This window comes from Perca flavescens, chromosome 14, assembly GCF_004354835.1.
Source record: "Perca flavescens isolate YP-PL-M2 chromosome 14, PFLA_1.0, whole genome shotgun sequence".
NCBI lineage: Eukaryota > Metazoa > Chordata > Actinopteri > Perciformes > Percidae > Perca > Perca flavescens.
Window position 1 is genome coordinate 18,715,849 of NC_041344.1, and position 23,978 is coordinate 18,739,826.

The following is a 23,978-nucleotide window of genomic DNA, read 5'->3' on the forward strand; positions in this document are numbered from 1 at the left end:
CCAACAGGTCCCAGACGTTATCAATGGGATTGAGATCCCAACTCTTTGCTGGCCATGGCTGAACACTAACTTTCCTGTCTTGCAGGAAATCGCGCACAGAACGAGCAGTATGGCTGGTGGCGTTATCATGCTGGAGGGTCGTGTCAGGATGAGCCTGCAGGAAGGGTACCACATGAGGGAGGAGGATGTCTTCCCTGTAACTTTTGATTTTGTCATCCTTGGTTCAGGGACACATTTTTCCATTTATGTTAGTCACATGTCTGTGAAACATTGTTCAGTTTAATTTCTTAGTAGTTGAATTTTTTTTATCTTCATACAAAGTTTTACGCACGTTAAGTTGGCTGAAAATAAAAGCAGTTGAAAGTGACAGGACGTTTCTTTTTTTGCTGAGTTTATATACACATACACACTACCGGTCAAACGTTTGGGGTCACTTAGAAATTTCCATTCCACTCCATTACAGACAGAATACCAGCTGAGATCAGTTGCATTGTTTTTTTTAATCAGGGCAGCAGTTTTCAGATTACATTTTGTGCTTACTTAATTTTAAAAGGGTTCTCGACTGTTGTAGAAAGAAGTGGCTGATCTTTAATGCAATATCTACATTGCCCATTATCAGCAACCATTCATCCAATGTTCCAAAGGCTCATTCTGTTTACTAATCTGATATCATTTTAAAAGGCTAACCGAGAAAACATTGGCGAACCCTTTTGTAATTATGTAAGCACATAATGTAATCAGAAAACTGCTGCCCTGGTTAAAAAAAAACAATGCAACTGATCTCAGCTGGTAGTCTGTCTATAATGGAGTGGAATGGAAATTTCTAAGTGACCCCAAACTTTTGACCAGTAGTGTATATATAGTTTTGTACACTGACTGCTCAAGTGTCAGGCAGGTACCTCACTCTTCAAATTGCATGTCAATCATGTGTAAGCTTCAACAAGTCAAGCGTGATGTTGGTTCAACATGGGCAGAGCAGATCTTTACAGGGCAGCAGTCAGTTAGGAGCTCTTGCAGCAGTTTCTGCGCCCCTCCTGTGCCTCACTGGTGGGGTTGGACAGGGTTACAGCACAGATGGAGCCACGGGTCACCTCTCTGCTGGCCACCTTCTTATGGATCGCTGGAAATAATAAAACAAAGATGCCAGGTTTGCATCAATAAGTCATTTAAAGAGGATGTACTGATGACACACTGACTGAACGTACCTTTGAGGACTTCATTGAAAGCATTTTCGACATTGGTGGAGTCCAACGCTGATGTCTCCATGAACATGAGACCTCTCTTCTCTGGGTTGGTCCGGGTGGGGTGAGAGCAAGGAAAGCAAAGATCCCAGTAAACAAAAAAATAGCATATTCATTGAGCAAAATATACAATACTGAGCTTAAAATACAATTTTCATTGTCACAATTAACCTGTAGATATGCTTTTATAAAAACCCAGTAAGATAACCGGTTCTTAACCAACCTGCAAAGTCCTTGGCCTCCTCTGTAGGCACGGTCCTAAGGGTATCCAGGTCTCTTTTGTTTCCCAACAACATGACCACGATGTGAGGGTCAGCATGGTCGAACAGCTCTTTCAACCATCGATCTATGCTCTCATAGGTCAGGTGTTTGCTAATGTCGTAGACCAACAGTGCTCCAACTGCTCCCCTGTAATACCTGAGTCCACCAGGTGAGAGAGACCAAACATATAGGAGTTGGATCTTATTATTACATATATACAGTATATGTTATCACAAAAATCAGGTAACTAGTAAAAAAAATTTACCTTTAGGCCCCAGACTAAGTTTCTTTATGGGTGTAAGAAACAGGCAGTAAACATTTGTGTGTGTGTGTGAGTACCCACGCTGAGGTGATAGCCCTGTAGCGCTCCAACCCCGCTGTGTCCCAGATTTGAGCTTTGATGGCGTAGTTGTCCAGCTGGACAGTCCGCGTGCTGAACTCGACGCCAATGGTGGTGCGACTGTCATGATTGAACTCATTCTTGGTAAAGCGAGACAGAAGGTTGCTCTTTCCTACGCCAGACTCCCCTATCAAAACCACTAAACAAGCACAAACAAGAGAAGATGAAATGCATTAATTATACGTGCTTTATATTAAAAATACATAAGTACATTACATAAGTATTAACTGGTCCAAACTACTTTCTGTGATGAATCAGATATTCTAGAACATGTGTAGGCTTGCTGTGCTGGCACTCCGTGATTGACTTTACTTTGAAATAAATTAATCGCAAACTCATAGGTGGTTTAAATAATCATACAAAGCACATAAGTCTCTAAGTAAAGCAGGGCATGTAAGATAATGTTTCTTTAATAGGTCAAAGGTCAAATGGTTTAAAGGCAAATGACAGAAAGCCTTCACCGCCTCTTTTTACTTCCTTCCCTCTTCCCACGGAAGTGAAGCAGGTATGCTTTAAAGACAACTGAAGTAACAAACGCTATTTATGTTTTATCTCTTTTTACACAATCACAGCTTAAGTAAACATGACTCACCTTTGAAGACAAAATTATACGACTCATCAGACCCCATGCCGCATTTAGTGGCGAAGTCTTTCCGGTAAGATATTTGTTCCCAAAGTTAAGAAGCGTTACAAAGACCGAAAGAAAAAACACAGCCTTAATTTTGTTTCTCTCTCTCCAGTGTGGAGAGAGAGAGAGACAGTGTAAAGGCAAAAACAGAGGAGGAAAAGAGAACAGGTTCAGCTGCTTCCAACCGCTTTCTCCTTTATCCGTGGATAGAGGTAACTGTTTGAGGAAAGGACAGGCAGGCAAGAGTCCTGTGGCCTGCCGATCCCTCATCAGCTGACACCCAAGGGAGGGCTGGGAGGGGAGAGCAGGTGGAACAGGTAGAACCACTGGCAGGTACAGACTCCACCCATCCATTCATTTGTATGACAATAAACTTAAGCCAACAGGTGGATCAGTGTACTAGAACACAACACCATTTTGCCCATGTCTGAAGCCTACAGGGATGTGGGTAGAGATTTGATTTGGCCTGCAGTACTAACTTTAATGTTTGATTTTGAATGTACATGTAATAATTATGCAACTTAAAACCATTATAATATAAAACAGTGGAAACCAGCAAATTTAGAGTTAAGGGTTACATATTAGTTGTTTTCTTATGACATTATTGGGAAATATGAGAAATACCTGTAACATGAAGGGTTATCCATACCTGTACCAAACAAACTGGGCCTAACGTACCTTTCAATAAGACCATTTGTTCACCCAAATACTGATTATTTACATTACAATATGCAACATTTTCATATTAAACAAACAGAAGAAGATCATAGTTACTTTATATGAACTTCAAGACCATAAAATTTGAATGAAGGAAAGCTACAGGCGTCATTGTACACCATCACAAGGCTATAATCACCTGACACAGGGCATCGACTGTTTTTGACCATGTTTTATTCTTTTTTAGTACAGTACTGTTAAAAGTTAGTTCCAACATGTTCAATTGTAAGATGGATTTTCTTTTTCAGCTGAGGTCAACAGACAAAGCAAAGCTATAGAAGCAGTTGCCAAGGTTACCACAACTACAATGCTGAGATTTTCAAAAGAAAAAGAAAAAATAACAACCTAGAACTTGATTTTAGAAATGTATGGTGCCACCATACCATAACTGTTTGTAAAGCCTTTACATTATTTATTCTTTTTTTTTTTCTCACTTGATTTCCATGTTTATTTAATGCGAGACAAATCATAATTATCTCTAGGTACTAACTGCACCTCAAAAAAAAAAGAAATAATAATAATAATAATAATAATAAAAAAGAAGAATCAGATTAAAATGAAAGAAAAGCTTGTTTGTTTCATTCGTATTCATTCTAACAGCTTCCTCTGCTTTGGAGCTGCTACAATGTAAAATTTGATTATGGTTACCGTCCTGGATGATGCTGTGTGGAATTTATTGGAGGTTTGTAATGAACCCACTGAATGCCGACAATGCTCTTATAGGGCAGGGAAGGACAGAAGGCACAGCAGCGGTGCCTCAGAAGAAAAAGACACTGAGCACCCGTTAGTGGGCACTTTCATCTGGAATGACAAATTACAAGTTTAGGGAAGTGTGGAGGGCGTCATTTTCTTAAGCACTTGCAATAAATAGTTAAAGTCGTTGGGCAAAAACAGCTATTTATGTAGAATCTCGAGTATGGGGGAAAAGGGAGGAATGGGGTTGAACGCCTGTATGGACAAGATATCTTCCTGTTCTTGTTCAGGATTACTGTCTGTATACCAGTAAATGTTCATGTATTGATTTGATAGCTAAATGCTAACAAACTGCCTTACAATGGCCATGTGTGAAACAGAGCCAACAGCCAATCACATCACATGGATTTATTCTGCATTATGTAAATGTTTGTCTGCAACACTCGACTCCAGTTTTATGTGAAGAAAACAATGAATGAAGAAATGGTTGGGAGTCCCTTTTCAGGAGAGGTTTTCGCTTCTTTTCTCTGCACCAGAACACCCCTCAAGGTGAGAGTGGTTCAGTCCGGCTCTACAGCAGCACTGGGACAGAGATCTGGTTGGATGACGCCAAAAAGTATGGGGACTAGGGAATGATCTGAGAACAGATGTAGAATGAGGGTCTTACAGATCCTGCCCAAGTTTCTTCTGCAAAGTTTGGGAAAATACACTTAAATTTCTCTTGGTTCTCTGTAGATGCTGGGTGGGTTTATGAGTTAGGTATGTATGTACGTGTCTGTGTGTCAGTATGTACTGTATGTCTTTACGAGGGCTGTGAGCCCAGCAGTCTCTCGATGGCGGCATTGATGTCTCCTCCAGTAGCGATGAGGGCCTGCAGGTTGGCCTCGCGGTTGATGAAGCCCATGGCGCTCAGCTGATCCAGCTGGGACTGGAACCTCACCTCTGGGGTCTGGGTCTACAGGGGAAGGGAAATTAATGGAATTAAAAAAAAAAAAAAACATACAGGTGTGAAAGATGTAATATCAGTGCATGCGCTTATGTGTGTACCGTTGCACTTCCTCCTCCACCTCCTCCAGCAAACATCTGGAGCATCTGTTGCATCAGCTGCTGCTGGGCGGCGTTCGTTCCTGCACTGCTGGGTGAGGAGGCTGGGTTCTCTGTGGGCATGCCCCCACCTGTGGGTATGCCAGGAATTCCACCAGGCATTCCACCGGGCATTCCACCAGGCATTCCACCAGGCATTCCACCAGGCATTCCACCAGGCATTCCACCAGGCATTCCACCAGGCATTCCACCAGGCATTCCACCGGGAATGCCACCAGGAACTCCACCAGTCATTAAACTAGGGCAAAAGGAAAAACAGAAGAGTTAGAAAAGAAAAAATACAAAAAAGCAATCGGTGTATATCTGTCTGTGAGAGCATACCTGGGCATTAGGCCTGGTGCTTCTGTCTGCAGTGTCTGTAGACCCTGTTGGATCTGCATTAGAGCTTGCATGGCCCGTGGATTGGTCATCACTGACAGGGCTTCTGGGTTCTGCATCTGCAACCAAACAGAGAGTGTAGCAATGAATTAACCAACCAACCAACCGATTAGCAGTCCATTTACTGTACCCTAACTTTGTGAAAAGACAACACCTAAAGGCTGTTTTATGCTTCTGCGTCAACTCCACGCCGTAGCTACGCCGTCGTGACCCTTTCGGAGTTCTGTGTTGGGGTTGCTTTGCATCGCGGTGCATTTCACCACCATAACGCTAGGGGGTGTCGCCTGTGTCTGTGTCACTCACCACCGAAACGGTACTCAGAATAGCAAACCCCATAGATGGTTGTGCTAAAATATTAATCTTATTAATCCACTGACCTAGTTACTGTAACTAGAAAACAAGTCTGAGGTTATTTGCGAGGTGTCTGCCAGCCAGTTCATGTTATTTTAGCAAGCACAACTGCCCACAAATTACTAATTTAAAATTTTTTACTGACATATAGACACTTTACAAACGGATAACCCAGTCATTGTAACCAAAATATGTCGGAGTTTATTTGCAAACCTTTTGTCAATGAACTAGCATGTTGCTACTCCCCACAGTAGGCTGCTTGAAACACCGACTATCAACACACAGGATGAGTTGACCAATCACAGTGCTTGCGGTCTGCGTCGCCTCGACGCAAAGTTACACATTTTTGGAGGTGCACATCGAGCTGCAACGGAGGGCTCGGAGAGAAGTTTGCGGCGACGCAGAGGGGTCTGCGGGTGTACGCCGTCGATTCGACGCAGAAGCAGAAATTAGCCTTTAGCCACGTATTTGCCAAATGTTTGGTATTTAGACCTAGCGTTAGCACCTTAGCTGGCAATACTTCCTTTATATTTAATTTGTTCATATTTTAGCCCTATATCCTAACTTGAACAATTTTTTTTTCTTTTCTGCGATTTCCTTTTTTGTTATTTATTGATCATTGTTGGAGGTGCCTGAGGCCTAAGACTGGTAAAGAAACCCTTAAAAAATAACCTTGAACACAAAGATTATGAGAAAAGAAAGTAGTGGTTTATCAAAAAATCTAAACTACCCCATATGGGCCAATCAGTACCATTCTTTGTTATGTCACGAGGACTTTCTTTGTCTTATTGGGAGGGGGGGGGCGCGTTAGGGGATTAACAATGCAGGACTAGGGTTTGGTTCCAAACCCGGTACTTTTACCGGTACTGACCAAATCACGTAGGTACTACCGAGTATTGGTTCATGTGAAATCAAACGGTGCCAAATTTCGGTACCTGAGAGTAAGCCCAAGCTTATCTGTCCTCTCTGCACGTTGACAGAGAACAGAGGTCCGACACGCGCGCGCAGAGGTGCAGACTGAGCAACGTCGGCTCTGCAGTTTTGTTGAAGTCACAGTCACGGCAATGCCGATAAAGTTATTTCAAGTGTGGTTACAGTTTTTCAAAACTTCACGCAGAGACCTTTCACCGCGATATGATATTAATGGCGAGCCGAAAGCGGTCGCGGTGCTGTTGACGTTACACTTCCTATGACACGAGCAGGCACAACAGTGGTTTCAATGCCCTGGGGACTGACTGACAGACTGAGGTTGTAGGCAAGGCAACTTTATTTCTACAGCACCTTTCAGCAACAAGGCAATTCAAAGTGCTTTACATGAAACATTAAAGAGCAATTAAAAACAGTCATGATTAAAATAAAACAGGCTAAAATATAAAATATACAAATACAACAATAAAAGTTACAGTGAGTAAGAATTGTACAATTATTCAATTTAATAGGTTGTAGGGACACGTTTGGGAGGGGTTTCATTTTTTGAAAATAATTTCTGTCAGTGTAAAATATTCTAAACAAATAACATAACGTTCTAAGTAAATAGGTTTGGAATTATATAAATATATATATAAAAAATATATTTTTTGGTAATTACAGAGGGAAAGTACCAAAAAAAAAAAAAGTACTGTTAGGTACCAGAACCGAAATCCAGGTACCGGTATCGGTAGTGGTATTGGTTGAGATGTGAAAAATACCCAACCCTATGCAGGACTGAATTATCGGACTGAAATGTGTGTGGTACCTGCTGCAGAAAGATGGGCAACTGAGATCTGAACTGTTCCTGCAGCTGTGGGTTTCCAGCAAACAAGGGGTTATTCATCAAAACCTGGTAGAGAGAAAGACAGTGAAGGTAATGTGTCATTCCACATCTGGCAATGCTGCTAACTCACTACAGTATGCTTAATGCACCTTGGCAAAGGTTTCAAACAAAATGTTGAATAACAGAAATAAAAGCTCTCGAGTCTCCCCCATCTTTCATGTCACGGTTTGTGAAGGCCGTAAACACTCCACTGTGAGGTTTTTCTGGTTTGCCGTACATTCAGCCTTGTTTGTTAGAACCAACTTAAGTCAGAGCTGTGTTATTTGTTCTTTCTTACAACTTGCTGCAAATACAATTGAGCTTAACATAAAACCCTCTGTTGGGTATGCACTAAATTGCTGGGCTTATTGGCCTAATGCACAACAGGCCTACCTAGATCCTGCTATTTACAAGTTATTACAAACGGCAGACTTAATCAATCGATTCCATATGTGGTACACAATCTGAACAAAAAGTGAATCTAAACAACCAGGATTTGCACTGTAATATGACTATATCTGTGGGCATTTTCTGTGTGGTTGGTGTATATGTTTGTGTGCATGCATCTTTCTGTTTTATACCTGGGAGGCCAACTCTGGGTTTTGAGACAGTGACTGCATCATACTGCGCATGTAGGGAGCGGACAGCATATTCTGCATCAACTGAGGGTTTTCCGAGATCTGCTGCAGTAAACTCTGCATGCCTGGGCTGTTGAACATCCCTGCAACACACAGAAAAGAATGGAGTTTATGTATGTTTATGTGTATACAGCTAAGTACATAAATGACTTAGCATGCAGGTGTATTGAGAATCATAGCCTGCTCTGTCTTACCATTGCCCAGACTGGCAGGATTGATGCCCAGAGGGTTGGACACACTGGGGTTGGTGCCCCCAGTGGTGCTCGTGCTTCCTGTGGTGGCCCCTCCACTCTCAGAGGGGTTAGAAGAATTTGGTGGCCCCCATGGATTAGGCAGGGGCTCCCGGTTCTCTGTCCGTGATGGCTGGGCACCAGACTCAGAATTCCCACCTAGAGCTGAAAATGGGTTGCTACCAAACTACAGGGAAAGAGATTGGACACATTTGAAAATACATCAAAAAACATTGAAACATAGTTAAACTGGCAAGAAAAACCAGACAAATTTGTAAAAAAACAAACACTAAGAAGGATTAACACAGCGCAAATCAACAAGTATTCGATCAGTAAACATTCCTCCCAGATACCTGTTCCCTGGCAGCGCTGAACATGGGTTCCTGGATGTCGGTGTACATCCTCCGCAAGGCATTGTAACCTCCTGGGATGCTCTCCAAGTTGCTCAGAGCCCGGTCCTGGTTCCGCATCATTTCCTGCATCATGGCCGGGTTCCTAGCTAGCTCCATGGTCTGGGAGGTGAGATAAATGGAGAGAGGAGGCAAGTCAGTAAAATGTCATTCTAAACAGAAGAAGGCAAATCCTAAATCCTGAATAAACAGTGCAAATGCAGTGGGAACCTACTGTAGTCATGCTTGTGCTAACTATCTAAGTGTGATCTGCTCTCCATTTCAATTACCTGTCTCATGAGCTCAGGGTTGTTGAGCATGTGGGAGATCTCAGGGTTGCGTTCCATCAGCTGTTGCATCTGAGGGTTGGCCATGATCATCTGTCTCATCAGGTCTGGGTTGGACATCATGTTTTGCACCAACGGGTTCTCCATGATCTGAGAAAGCATCTCTGGGTTGGACATGAGCTGCCTCTGCATCTGCTGCTGCAACTCCATGAAGTTAGCTGAGCCCATGCCCATTCCAGCTAGGCCGGCCAGGTCACCAAAGCCAGCTGAGGGAGACCAGATGGGTGAATGATGGTTACACACATTATCTTTGTGGGGCTAAAGTAATAATGGGTGTTTGAATGTAAATAGTTACACACAGGTGGACTCACTCAGTATGTTGGGCGTCTGTGTGGGTGGTGCAGCAGTGCCAGTAGAGCCTGCTGTGGACGAGGGGTTGGTACTTGGACTAGAGGTGGAGGTATTGCCTGCTTGAGTGGAGGTTGAGCTAGAGGCGGATGTGCTACCGCCATCTCCAGCCCTATAAGAGATAATTTGTAGATGTGTGAGAAATTCAGTGTTTATCTAAGCTGAAAGTGTGCCTGGACACTTAGTTAGATTTAGATCCATTGTCACAGAGGGGCATTTGTTTCCACAGTCAGTACACATAACAACATATAGATACACACATACAAATATAGTCAGTTAAAAATAAATGCAACAATTGCTGTTCACTGAATTCCACACCAAGATTGTATTGCAAGGCAAATTCATCTTTATTACAGGCCTGCTACAAAATGATCTGTTGAACCAACATGCTTTTATGATAAATGTAGCCTTACTTGTGTGCTGTCTTTATGACCAGGTGAACCGTCAGGCCATCCTTGATGCCGTGTTGGCTGAGGCTGTCGCCATCCTTCAAGATCTTCCCTGCAAAAATCAGAACCAACTGGTCCTGTTTGGCTTTGAACCGCCTCGAGATCTCTTCTTTAAACTAAAAGACAGCAATGAAGAGGGATTAGATCGAAAATGGAACAAGGAGAAGGAGGTGAGAAGGAAACAGGAAATTAAATGGATAGTATCAAGAATAATAAGATGGTAACACCTCAGTAATGCTGCTTGAATCAGTTTCTGTTCTGTGGCAACATTTAGGCCTTACAATTTCAAAGTCCTCTGTACTTATTCTATTAGTAGTGGTCTAAACACTCCAAATCCAGCAAATAATGGCTACTCTTTGACTATTGTGAAAAGTGTAATTCACACAGAAAATGGTCTTAGCCTAAAGGAAGCTGCTCTCTTGTTACATCTTTTATTTTCATTGAAAATAAGAGGAATATTATATTAACACTGCACCTCAATCAGCTACATGGTGTGCAGATACAGCACACAGGCACATTTTAATTTATAGGATATAAATGTTGATAGCTGAAACAAATGAGACAGAGCCACCAACATAAGATCAAAAGTATAATTTCTTTCAAAAAGTTACTGAATCAAAAGCGGATGAATCTTACATAGATGTTTATTTTTGTTCTATCAATTTGTGATTTTAAATAGCAGTTTGCTTTTATTATAGTTTTGTGAGCACCCCTGGAAGACTAGCAACCACTTTGTGGTAGGAGATGAAGATCCGAAAAGAATTGAGAACAAAGAATGCTGTTATTTACATCAGTTCTCAGCTTTAACTATTTCACACCACTGTAACATTATGTGAAAATGTATGTCTCAAAGAATGCAAAATGTTCTCATTATGTATTTCAATTATGTATTTCAAGTATAAAGCTACGTGTAGATAAGGACGATAACACACACTTGCAAGGGAAAGACCTAAGTCCAATGTTTGACCATGAAACACACGTGAATACGGTATACTATAAACAGGCAACACACACACAACCAAAGAAAAATGGCTACTTAGACCACACTGTACTGATATTAGCTTGACTAGTGTATGGCTACATGATTGAATTATGGTTTAACTGCAACACGTCGCCAAGCCACCAGCAGCTCTGAGACTATCTCTTATTCCCTGGAAAACTGAATGACTCAGTGGCAGCAGTGAGAATGTTCTAGAGTATTAGCAAGCTTTAGCATCGTCAAAACTGTTGAGCTGGAATGGGAAATGAAAGCGATTCACCATGTCCTCCATCCACAATCACTTTCGTGGTTTCTATCAGGCCATTATTGCTTGAGCGCAAACCCGTCAGCTGACACTTGTTTGGCTTCAGTTAGCTAACGTTGGCTTAGCTCGCAAGCTGAGTAGGCTAACGTTACCTAGCTAGCTATCGCTATCTGTTACCGTTAGCTGGCTAGCCGGTTAGCCATTTCAAAAATTAACGTGGTTGTATCTCTTTACTGGATGTCAACAACGTTGATAACGCCGAACAATTGTTGACCCAAGCAGTAATACTTTCATTACACACAACCTCTTTGATTTCACACACTATAAGTTAGCCGGTAAGAGTGACGACAAATGCTAACACGGCTAACTACTAACGTTAGCTTCGTGGCTGAAGTTGTGGGCAGGGGCATGACGTTAGAGCACAAGCCAGCTCCCCTCCTGCGAGATCATCGACCAACCTGAGTGACAGAAGCATCTTCTGCGATGGCGATTTCTTCTTTGTCTTTAGGGGTTTTTACTGTGACCTTAATAATAGTTCCCTCCGATGCTTCAGGTGTATTATTGTTGTTATTACCAGGATCTGCGGCGCCTTGGTCAGCCATCTTTACTCCGCCGATGGAACAGCTCGGGTCTGGCTGGCGTCAGCTTCCGGGTCATAAGAGGTCAAACCTCTTTCCAGAACAGAACGAGTCTCAGGAGTTCCCACGTCGGCCTGCGTGGTTTCTGCACATCCATGGGTTTCCCCTGAATTCTCTGTTGTTGATAAAGGTTTATGTGATGTTTGAAGAAGCTGCGTGTTAGATCATGTCACTAAAAGCGGTAGTTAGGAGTCAGGAAACTTTTCTGAGCATTTAGCTATTCTACCCAACATGAATGAAATGTGCGGATTTTCTGCTTTACTCTATTTTAAATATTGTAAGTAAAATAAATAACGATTACTTAATCAAAATATAGACAGATTAATAAATAATAAAAACAATCAGTTATTATAAAAAAAATAAGTCAAGTGAAGTCCACTATATAGCACAACATCACAAAATTGCCTCAAGGGGCTTTATAATCTGTACAGCATACAACACCCTCTATCCTTGATTCAGAGGATAAACTCCCCACCAAAAAAATTTAACAGGGGACAAATGTTAGAGACCTCAGGAAGTGCTGTTTCTTTACCATTAATTTTTTTTGGTCTAAAAATTCATTGAATCAAATTAATTAAAAATCTTATATGCTCCAGCAGTCAATAATCAGAGCATATGTTCAAATTAAGTTTTGCTTACATTTGAGTTTTAAGTTGCATCAAGCATACTGTCATGCTTAATTAACCAGTTCAACATCTAATTTACCCAGCTCCAAGTCTGAAAACAAACTAGAGTGCGTATGATTAATTGCCGGTGTTGCTCTGTTATTTCCACACTCATAGCTGTTTCTGAATCTGAGGAGACAAATTGTCCTCTTTTTACATTGTTATGGTCATCATCATATCAGCAATTGCTCTGTGGCAAGTATTACACCATTATGTGTCTGCATCTGTTGACTGTATGCTTATAGTGACTGTCAGCCTTATTACCAGTTTTGACCAACCAATGAATTGTGGTAACACAGTGTTGTAACCACAGATGGGAATTACTTTTTTGTTATAGATGGCTGGGCCCTGTGGGCTGTGTCTCTTTAGTTATGAATACATCTGAAGATGCCTGCATGATCCATAATGGTCAGGCTCTTTCATCAGGGTTTAGGGGAACCTCTGTAAGGGATTAACCCTACCTCAAAGTATTGGGGGACCCAAAAGCCGGTCTTATATCAGACACTTTAAAGTGTTACCCAATAATACAGTGAGAACTCCTCCACTCCTCTGTTGCCCCGGGCTTGGGCCAGAGGTGCAAGCAACAGTTTATCATGGACACATGCTTAGCCTGACATTGTGCTCTCTTACATTTTTTCCCTTACCATTTTCTCTTGATCATTTTTTACCCATATTTATACAGAAAGGATTGGCTGAAAACAGGGCCTTCCTAAAAAACATTGACATTCAGTCAGACCTGAAAGCTGCCCATTTCCCAAAGTCTAATCTGTGTGCCAAAGTTAGTTCCACTGGAATAGTTGGGCCTTAAACCTTAACCGTCGATGGGGGTCACTTCTCTAACCTTATGGCCACCAGTCCATACAGTATCTGCCCTTTCTTATCAATTTTTTCACAGACTGAGAGACTGAAACATGCCCTCACTTATGTTCATGCACATACCCAAACACATTCAAACAGAATAATGTTGTTAAAACAATGCATGTTAAAACAATTACTACAGATTTAATCTGTGGTAATTGTTTTGAATTCTTTGACACTACAAAGTATGTCATGTTTTGTATGTTAATCTTTTGAATACAAGATTTGTAAAGTTTACTTTTTATAATTGTTTTTGTGAGTCATTAGTTGCTGAAAAAGATAATTTTCTAAATATTCATCTCAAGTCCTGCAGTCCGTAATGTCTCAGGATATAAAACCATATATTTTATTTTATCTCAGTTAAGACAATCCTATAGTAGAGATAGAGAGACACTGCATGTATAGAGCGCTCGCTCTATATGTGTCCCTCCATACGCCACGGTGTGTCAGCACTGAAAGAAAAGTGAGTGTTTCAGCATGTTGCATTGACACAGACAGTCCTGCATACCTATGCATATCCCCAGTTCTAGTGCACACCATTTACAAACAAACAAAAACAAAACAAAAAAGAAACATGGACCACCATCCCTTTTCCAAGGCCCCACAAACCCCACACACATAGACCCAAATGTACAGGGTCACATGAACGGTGTCTCATTCAAGTGCATCCCACACAGGGAGACTGATTGCTGCAAAGGATTTTGCTTTCATCGACAGAAAAACGAGTGGACAACTTTTTGGTTGTAGTATTGTCTGTGACTCTCTCTCTTTCCCCCCAAGTGTGCAATAGCTCTCTCTCTCTCTCTCTCTCTCTCTCTCTCTCTCTCTCTCTCTCTCTCTCTTTACCTCAGCAAGGTGGGCAGTAGAGAGGGTGCATTTCCAGAAACAAGGTAAGGGATCAAATTTCGTGTGCTTTTTGTGTGTATCCTAGAGCAATACATTTTCACTTATGATGACTGTGATTGGACAGACGCTGGCAGAATCAGATAAAACCTCATTACAGCTGAACAAGCACTGGTGTGACATGAGGATTGGGAAGGGGAACAACAACAAACTGCAACATCATAGCTTTTACTTTTTTACTTTGCACCTGTTTAACTAATGGTGATGGTTCCACTAAAGAAAAGGTAAATATGTTTTATTACCGTAAATGTTTGTTTATAGAGTATGTTAGTCACAAATCAGGGGGTTTAAGCAGCTATAAATGTGCTTGTTGCATGTTCATATATGACGTGATATTTTCAGTTTGGATGTTTGTTCGTAATTATCTGTTTGTTCTTATTGTGGAATGGCTTTATGATTGGCTGGCATCATATGTGAAAAGTGCAATCAAGTATTTCATTTAACTGAACAGATTTTACTATCACAACACTTTTTTACGGATGCTTTGTGAAGTGTTGGCAGAATTTGTATGAATATGTTGAATAGTAATACATTTTTTAAGATGTCATTGTACACGTATAGTGGCATGTAAGATACAGATAGATAGATAGATAGATAGATAGATAGATAGATAGATAGATAGATATTCTTCAATTCTAAGGTTATCTATCTGTGTCTCACACACACAGATTAGGCTGATCACAATGACAGGCTAAGATATTTGAAATGGTTGAGGATTAAATTACACACAAAAAAGACTTAGGGTTTATTTCCATTGTGGTCTTCTATTGCAGATGGCAGATTGAATACTAAAGTGTATTTTCGAACATATTTTAATTCATAGTGTCTTTATTTTAACAATTATATATTAAACCTCTCACGTTGTAGGTCTTGAGACAGTATGTGTATGTACATAAAGTGCCAGATGTCTTAAATTTGACTTTGACACTGTAATTCTGTGTGGGAACATGTGTGTGCAGTACATGGATAGCAAAACATGATTTTTACAATTTTTACAATATCTGCAATACCCTTAACTTATTTTTTTTTTCTTCCATTTTCCCTTACTACGTCACAGTTGCTCTGCAGCAGCCCCGTTATCTCAGCTCAAGATGTACAGCTTCATGGGTGGAGGCCTGTTCTGTGCTATTGTTGGTAATATCCTGTTGGTGGTCTCCACTGCAACTGACTACTGGATGCAGTACCGTCTCTCTGGAAGCTATGCCCACCAGGGTCTGTGGAGGTACTGCATGTCCAACAAGTGCTACATGCAAACTGACAGCATAGGTAAGGACACTCAGGATGTCTTTTAAAATTTTGAACCCCCGGCCCACAATTTCAATGTCCCTGTAAATTTGAGTACCGACTAATGCAAGAGACATGCCTTTTTCTTTGTGTGAGAAATGCTTTCTGATGCCATATACAGCTAAGAATGGCATACTGTATCTGATGATTTCTGCCTGTTTCCTTTCAGCTTACTGGAATGCCACCAGGGCCTTCATGATCCTTTCAGGGATGTCATGCTTTGCAGGCATTATCGCTGGCATCATGTCATTCGCTCACTTCTCCTCCTTTGAAAGGTTCAACCGCTCCTTTGCTGCAGGAATCATGTTTTTTGTCTCCAGTGAGTCTTGGTTCTTCTGAACACACACACACACACACACACACACACACACACACACACACACACACACACACACACACACACACACACACCTCAATCAATCATAACTGCAATGTACCTCCTTGTCTCCCTCTTAGCTTTCTTTGTTCTGCTGGGTATGGCCATTTATACTGGAGTGACCGTCAACTTCCTGGGGAGGCGCTTTGGTGACTGGCGCTTCTCCTGGTCCTACATACTGGGCTGGGTGGCCATGCTCATGAACTTCTTTGCAGGTGAGAAAGGACAAAGGCTGGGAGTCAATCTTTGTCCAGACATAAAGTAAACTCTATGTATTATTCAGAGTTGTCAGAGAGCTCAGAAGAAGCAATAACCACAGAAGCTACTATAAAATATATTGTAGACAATAACCCTTTTTGCAACATATTAACAGATCATCTCTAGTCACATTAATACAGTATCAATGAAATCTAAATATATATTTAAAGCCAAATTGTTTAACTATTGTTTATATACTCATTGAATAAAATTTTGTTATCATACATAATGTGCATCATCAAATACAATGCATCTGTCTGTTGCAGGTATTTTCTACATATGTGCTTACAGAATGTGTGAATGCAGGAGAGGAAATGGCCCACGCTAGAGGGAGATAGACAGTTTGTTAAAAAAAAAAAAAAAAGGACAATGACACTTTGAGTTGAGGACAAACAGAAGTTGGAGGACAACAGTGTTGACTGATCTACTGAAGAGATGACGTTGGATGCTGCTCCCAGAGGCCTTTGAGGGTCTGCTTAACACGTTTTCTAAAGTGGATATTGTTTGATGATAGCAAACAGGATCTTAATAAAACTAATCATGTGTATAATTATTGTAAGATGATATTGGTAAAATCTAATAAAAAAAATACTGTAAATGGGCACATTCAATAAAGATGGTCCTCAAATGTTAGTGTAATTTGTGCAGCTGTACTGAAAGGCCACCAGGAGATGGCAGCACTGAAGCACTCCACTAGAACTACCAGAGCAGAGCACTTGGATTTGAAACTAAAAATATACTGTACTGTAATGCTTTACAGTAGTAGGCGTAATATATTGTGGGAAGGTATGTATGAAAAATTAGTCTACGCAGCAGAGAACAATACATCAAAGGTATATAGTACATATGTGTGTCTCAGGATTCCCTCTGGAGATATTTGATTTGTTCCTGATTCAGTACTTCTGGCAAGGATTCCCCCCACACTGTGTATGTTCTTTATGAATTTGTTGTTTAATGGGAGAAGGCGTTGCCTCTGGCTGCCAGCATGATCTTCCACAACATGTTTGTTTTGTTGACATCACATGAGTACACTCAAGTACAGGCAGCACATGCAAAAGTGATGCTTGTGCCTGCATGTGTGTGCAGAACAGGCTACAGTTGTTACAGCACAACACAACCTGAGGAGAAGATCATGTTCCTGGACCGGGGTGGACCAGGGTGGGGTCTCCTGCCACTGATTGTTCAACTGCCATGTCCTTAATAACAGCTTCCTCCTTTTTTTGGTACTCATCCATTCCTCATCATCAGCTGGGAGAAGAGGAGCAGTAGTTGTTGGGGTAATGAATGCTTTGGCTACTTGGTAGCCAAAAGAAACAATGAGAGAAATGTAAACAGTCACTGGACAGATCCCTTGATCCAAGTTTCCATTCTTGGTCCCTGTGGCTGCTCTGAAGAGATAAGCTCTGTAATATTGTGTGCTTTTCTCCTGATTTTTTCATAACCCCATTCTAAAGCTTTTGCTGAGGCCCGTTTTTAATACCCCGTGGGAAAACTTGGCAAATTGTCACATTTTAGCAAGTCAAGTAAATGATTAGTAATATTTGTTTACTGCAGAACTACAATTGCTAGGTTTTATTGCACTGGTGGTATAAAAACTGAGCATGTGAGAATGGTGGTGGGATTTTCATTCATATGTCCCTTCATTTATACACAAAGTAAAATGTGAGCAATTATCATATATTTCTTTAACACAATGGGTAGTTTATATTGTGTGTTTTTGTAATGGATTATAGAAAAAGATTGAAAAGTCATGGTCTTCTTATCAGCTCAGAAAATGACATTGCACAATTATCTTGAAATGTGATGGATGACATGTCATAAAATATTATTTTGCCCAAAACAAGGGAAGCAAATTGCCGGTATTCTAATTACAATATGTTTTACCTTAAAACAAAACTTTATTTACGCAACAAAACACCATTTTCTTGCCATTAATGCAGTAAGTGAGAAAATATGAGATGTTTTAGTGGCATCATCTTCCTTATTGTGATGTACAGTACATGTGCAATATTAACTCTACTTTATTGTGAAACAGTTTGCATTCTTTTAAAACAGCTCATCTATTACCAACAGAAACTGGCCAGACCAAGTTTGTACCTACAATTGAAATGTAACCTAAAGTGGACGATACTCTAAATCATTACAAAGTAGGTGAGGAATGTGATGCAGGAATGCAAGGTTAAAGTCACCCCTCCAAGGCGTCTGCGCTGGACACAGCAAGTCTGCTCACCCTTCTATTAGCCAAAGTGTTTGTTGAACATGGTGTCGGTGATAACACCTGGTAGTTTTCACTGACGAAGCCTGATTATATATGTGGCAGTTTGCTAAATATGGCTAATTTTACAGACCTGCAATATCTCTCCCTTCAAATAGGAATTTGCCCTCTCTCCAGGTTAGAACACTGTCCCTTTCTGAGGCAGATGTTCACCCAGCTGTTTGTGTTGGACACAGCAGCACAGACATTTTAAACACAATTAGATAACAAAACAAATTTAAGAAGGGGGAAATGGTGGAAATTGTATTAATCGAAGTACTGTGCTTAGGGTGGAGATTCCATTCTTTTTTATGGAGAGTTTAATAACTCAATCTAATAATTAAAGTTAATTTTGTTATTTTTTTAAAGACATTTACCTAAAAAGAAAACACAGAAATAATGTATCTTCAAACAGACAGCTAAGTTGCAGTTGGCACACATCTGTTCGTCTGTATGTGCATTATTATTGTTATAGTCATTCGGCCTACTGTACATCACAAATTTATTCAAGCCAGATCCCGAATGCTGTGTATACATTTTCAATCCACAAAATAAAACGTCCATGAATCTAGAAAACCAACTCAAACAACCTTCACAATCAGATCGTCTTTGTTGTCTAAGCTCATAAATCACTAACACAAACATTTACTGAAGAGACTAGAATAAACACCAATTAAATAGTCCATCATTTTTAGGTTTTTGACACAAAGTTTGCACACTTAAACAAATCCAACCATTAAAATTTTTGATCATATGTATATTTTGTCGAGCCATTTCATGAAAAAAAAAATATTCTTAAATCCTCAAAGTTTGTACAGAACAAAAGAAAATGGGACTCACTTTCCCAAATCACACGTCACACAAATATTTTTGAATCTGTTGACCTCAATGGCCAGAGGAAGAATAATAGTTCTCCAGATAACTGAAGATCTTTGGCTTCTACTTAGGTGAAATGTAACATGATTTAATTTTTAATTATAATTGTTTTAATTCTAATATTTATGATGGATTATGCATACTCTTTGGCCTGGTCTCCCAATGACTGATGGTCAGAATTATTGCTCTCAGTGATGGAAGAGTATGCCAACACAGCAAGATCTTGTAAAAACTGTCCTCATCCCACCCGGCCTCGTCCCATGGAGCTTTCCCCTGAACACTCTGCACCCAGTCCCTCCTATTGTGGCTCACTGATCCCTAATGTTCCTAAAAATCACACACCTTCTCAACCATCTAACCTACATTTATTTAGACTATAGCTAAGGCATTTCCCCCCTGATCATATCACCTTGTTTCAATACTTCAGTGATACAATACAAGCAGGTGTTCAAGATGAGACCGCATGGTTTTGGAAAGACTTTATTGTGCTGCACAAGTGAACACTAATGTGGTATTGCATTTAGTGCACACAATACAAGAGACAGAGAGAAAATAACACATTGCACAGACAAACAAGGAATAAAAGTATATACTTTACACATTTTGTCATAAATAAAGTCTAAACATCAGTGAAGTGGTTCATTTTACATAAAAATAATTAACATGCCACATATGTTGGATAAATGGACACTGATAAATTAGATGTCTCTATTAGCGTTGGTCTGATTCCAATACTTCCTTCTGCATGAAAACCATTTGTCTGATTTTCTCAACCCACTGGTACAAACCAGTGTTTGTAACAAAGGTACAGAACTCATTCATCTCACATTGATGCTGCTTGAGGAGGTCATGAAATAGCTTCTATAAATAAAGATAAAGGCTTCCCAACTTCTGGTAAAAATAAATTGTAATGAAACAAACAAGACTACTCTGTGAACTGTCAACCTAGCAACTTAAGTTTTGTCCATTGATCTTTTTCTCTCTTGTAAAGGAGCAATAGCAACATCCCCACACATAATAGAAAATATATAGAATATATATAGAAAGATCTCCTTTCTGCTGACAGAAGATTGACATGATCACTCTTCAGGCAAAAGAGCTCAGTTTCACATTGGCCTTGGTGTCGTTTATCTCATGTTGATGGGCTGGCCTTCTTCTTGCCCTGCCCACGCTCACTCCAGAATGAAAGCAAAGATACGGTACATTGAATGAGAAACATGCAATAACTGCGTCTCTATCCAACACATTGCACATTGCCAGTCCATCCAGACATTTCTCCTTTGCTTTTATGCCTAACTGTTTATCCATGCCTGAAGGAGATGATAGAGGGACCTTAAAGATCACAAGACGCAATGATATAGAAACGGTAAAGCCTTTTGAAGTGACAGCTAAAGCACACAAGGATGTAATTTAAAGGTATGTGGTAATACTACACCATGCCTTTTAAGTGTGGCTGTGCCCCAAAAAGATCTGAAAAATCCCTCAATCAGCCTGCAATTGGTTGAAATAAAGACATCAAGCAGTGTAAACACACGGCTGATAAGTTCAAACATGTTAAGTTTCCTAACAGAAAACAATAAAATAAAATAAAATATGAGAACATTAAGCCAAACAGCTCATCTGCCACCTGTGTGACTTGAAGTGTTTCTGCGTTAGTTAGCTGTGGCTTTACATTGTTTATTACATATGAAATGCATCAAACTACAGACTCTGCAGTCAAATACTGTGGCACAGATTTGATCTAGCAGCAGTTACAACCATGTTGAAGCACAAGCAGAAAAGCAACTGAGTGATGAGTGTGGTATGACAGTTACTATATACAGTACATGGTAAAACAAGTAGTAAAATAAAACTTCTTTTGCTCAAATTGTAACATTGTACACGGAACGGAGCAAATTAAGACTACTATACACAAACACTTTCTTTCGCAGGTCAAAACAACTCTGTTTCTTCAAAGCATTACAATTGTTATAACCTCTTAACACATCAGAGTTTTATCTTTTAGAGGACATGGTGGGGTTAAGAATGTGCAGCATGGCTTTTATTTATATGTTCATTGTTTATGGTGATTTTTTTTCATTGAGTAGGGCTGAAAAAAATTTATTTCACCTGCAGCCAAATGACATGTTTAATCTAATGTAGCCTACTGACACTGTATGAATGTGTTGAATTAGGGCCCGATTCATTATTAAATTGCTTTAAAATATTGAGTGGTGTTGGGAGTCATTTTGGTCATGGTTTAAAATCTCAAATCAAGAGTATTGTAATCTTATACCCATCAAACACATGAAATGTTCCACTGTTTCCAGTGTCAGATTTTGCGTTTTTACTGGAATGTGTGAAAAACTCTTACCGCCTGCAGCTACTGACTCCATACAAGTGTCCTCTCTAAAACTGAGGGACTGAGCAAAACTGTGCCTCCATTTAGCAGACAGGTAAATGTCAGTAAGGTCATCTATGATATATTATCATGTTACACAGTTCGGCTGGGTGTGTCACTCTGAAAGGGTCTGATGTCTGATAATCTGGCTAATCAGATTTCCTCTTTTCTAAACTGTCCCTCTGAAGTTTGGTCATTCTGGATTCTAGACTTAGCAAAGACTAAAGGTTCAGGTTGACAAAGAAGCACAAAGAAGAATAAAAAGATCAGATTGAGTTTCTCCTTCTGTCATCACCCAACATGAACATGTTTCACCAGATATTACGCTGAGGATTCTGGGAAGTGTGGTCTTTGGATCAGTAGGTACCTGAGGTGCATAATTATAAGGCAACATAAAAGAGCTTTAACTTAGCTGAGTTTATCTTTGTTTTTTTTTTTGTGCCATAAACCTCAAGTTACAAGGACAGTAGGGAGTGTTGTTCTCAGATGGAAGAGAAGAGGGGTTGTATTGATCCCCAGAGTGAAATAACGTATAAAAAGTGAGGGTTCAGGGGCTCTGGGGTGGATTTTTGTGGCTGTCGCAGCCAGCTTGATGGGTAAGGGGATGTGCTTAAATTCTGAGACTCTTGAAATCAAATGAAAAACAAAAGGCCTCTGTGGGGTTTTAACATCTGCTGTGTCTCTAAATGTGTCTGCGACGATGGTGGTGATGATGGTTGTGCATGTCCTCCATTGTGATCCTGCCCCACACACCAATCACAAATGTTTCAATCTCACACTCATTGTCCCCACGAGCAATACGGAAGTAGCCGTTCTCTCCCCAGTTCTTTCCCCAGGAGTTAGCAGCAATCTGAAAAGAAAAGTAAAGTCAAACTTTTTCACAGATGAGGCAGATTTTAATTTGAGACTGTACATACTGTACAGTACCTGGTTATATTCATGCAAAAAAACAGAACTGGCATCACTGTCAAACACTTCCTTTGAAATGTATTCTCAATTATTAAAAGCATAACGTTTGAGCTAATTAAGGGCTGATTTGAGCATGGGTTTGTTTTGCATACTGAAACTACTTACCCAATATTTTTTTGATGTCCCATCAAAGTTTCTCTCCTCTCCCCACCTGGTGCATAAAGCAGAGAGGATGGTTACTCAAAATGCACATTCGAGTGAAGAGCCAAACAACAGGACAAAAGAAGATCCTTAAATACAGATCAAATCAGTTGTGTCAGAGTTGAAATAATGGATGCTGTCCAACAAACATGTAAACACTTCTCAAGAATGTGTTCCCCGAGAACACACTTGGCATTATTGATAAAGAAAAGCAGGAAGAGGTATAAGTAGTGTTCTAGTGGGGGAGGGGGGGTTAGAGACATCTTTTATCTTTTTAACTACATCCTGAAAACAGTACAGTACAATACAGAGTATTTATGGTTGGACATGGCATACTTGGCACTCCTACATCATTCCAATCCAAAGAACACGGAATTCCCCTTTTCCTTTGCCATATCCGTACTCCGGACATAAAATAGGAAGGAGAGGGTAGGTTACGAGGAAGTGAACACCACCTCAATCCGGTCACAGATAGCTGAGAACAACACAACGACAAACAATAGGCACAAATATACATATGTGAATATGAACGTAGAGGCCTATCTTTACCCTTCTTTCTCACCAGAAGCTTGATCTCAGGAAACCTTGGCAAAGGCCCAAAATTCCCATCATGCCATGCACTTTTGTCTTAGCTAAGCCACTGCCAACTTTTAGATGCCCGCCGTTTCTGCTCGTCATGATCAAAACATTCTCCCAAATTCCCATACTGTTTAGGCACTCCAGGCTTTTCGTTTCCCAAGAGACTCCCGGTACCCAATCGCTTGTTTTCTTTTATAAGGGAAAGAAATGCGTTGTGTGTTTGAGTGGCTGGTCTCAGACTCTGCCAACTCAGTAGCCACAACACTGGCAGATAGTGCCAACCTTCTATCAGCGAATGTGTTTATTAGCCCGGTGTTTCAGACATGACATTGACCAGGAGCAGACGCATTAAAAACAGCTGTGTAAACAACTATGCCAACTACAATCTGATCCAGACTGGATAGATGGGATTTGTGTTTGTGAGAAAGGGCACATTCACACCTGTATACTGTATGTATGTGATTCCATATGCATGCCTGCCTGCCTGCATATTAATTGGTACAGACAGAGCCAGACAGAATCGGACCACTGCTGATCTCTTATCTGGCTTCCATTCAGCTCACTTGCTCACTCGGGGACAATGATGA

General features: G+C 40.4%; 4 protein-coding genes across 5 annotated transcripts in view; 1 reads left to right on the forward strand and 3 right to left on the reverse strand.

Annotated features, from left to right (window-relative positions):
• Positions 1–842: 842 nt before the first annotated feature.
• On the reverse strand, positions 843–2,531 carry LOC114568300 (ras-related protein Rab-25). Its single transcript, XM_028597834.1, has 5 exons — positions 2,495–2,531; positions 1,846–2,041; positions 1,465–1,658; positions 1,206–1,286; positions 843–1,120 (listed from the first exon to the last, which is right to left on the reverse strand). Exons 1-5 carry the CDS (start codon positions 2,529–2,531, stop codon positions 1,002–1,004), a joined length of 627 nt encoding a protein of 208 aa, XP_028453635.1. The 3' UTR covers positions 843–1,001.
• Positions 2,532–3,404: 873 nt separating this feature from the next.
• On the reverse strand, positions 3,405–11,907 carry LOC114567911 (ubiquilin-4). Its single transcript, XM_028597163.1, has 11 exons — positions 11,669–11,907; positions 9,931–10,082; positions 9,481–9,629; positions 9,113–9,375; positions 8,787–8,945; positions 8,398–8,620; positions 8,147–8,286; positions 7,509–7,592; positions 5,366–5,481; positions 4,988–5,282; positions 3,405–4,895 (listed from the first exon to the last, which is right to left on the reverse strand). Exons 1-11 carry the CDS (start codon positions 11,810–11,812, stop codon positions 4,743–4,745), a joined length of 1,878 nt encoding a protein of 625 aa, XP_028452964.1. The 5' UTR covers positions 11,813–11,907; the 3' UTR covers positions 3,405–4,742.
• Positions 11,908–15,365: 3,458 nt separating this feature from the next.
• On the forward strand, positions 15,366–16,646 carry LOC114568711 (lens fiber membrane intrinsic protein). The gene is made up of 4 exons (XM_028598354.1): positions 15,366–15,540; positions 15,728–15,877; positions 16,015–16,149; positions 16,459–16,646. The coding sequence occupies exons 1-4, from the start codon at positions 15,366–15,368 to the stop codon at positions 16,518–16,520; spliced, it is 522 nt and encodes a 173-aa protein (XP_028454155.1). The 3' UTR covers positions 16,521–16,646.
• A 3,140-nt stretch (positions 16,647–19,786) lies between these two features.
• Positions 19,787–23,978, reverse strand: part of tinagl1 (tubulointerstitial nephritis antigen-like 1) — a 35,542-nt gene continuing 31,350 nt past the window's right edge. For both annotated transcript variants that reach the window (XM_028597474.1, XM_028597473.1), the window contains exons 11-12: positions 22,777–22,822; positions 19,787–22,552 (exon numbers count right to left, since the gene is read on the reverse strand). In XM_028597474.1, coding sequence (XP_028453275.1) covers positions 22,385–22,552; positions 22,777–22,822 — 214 coding nt within the window. In that variant the 3' untranslated portion in view covers positions 19,787–22,384. The remainder of the gene's footprint in view (positions 22,553–22,776; positions 22,823–23,978) is intronic.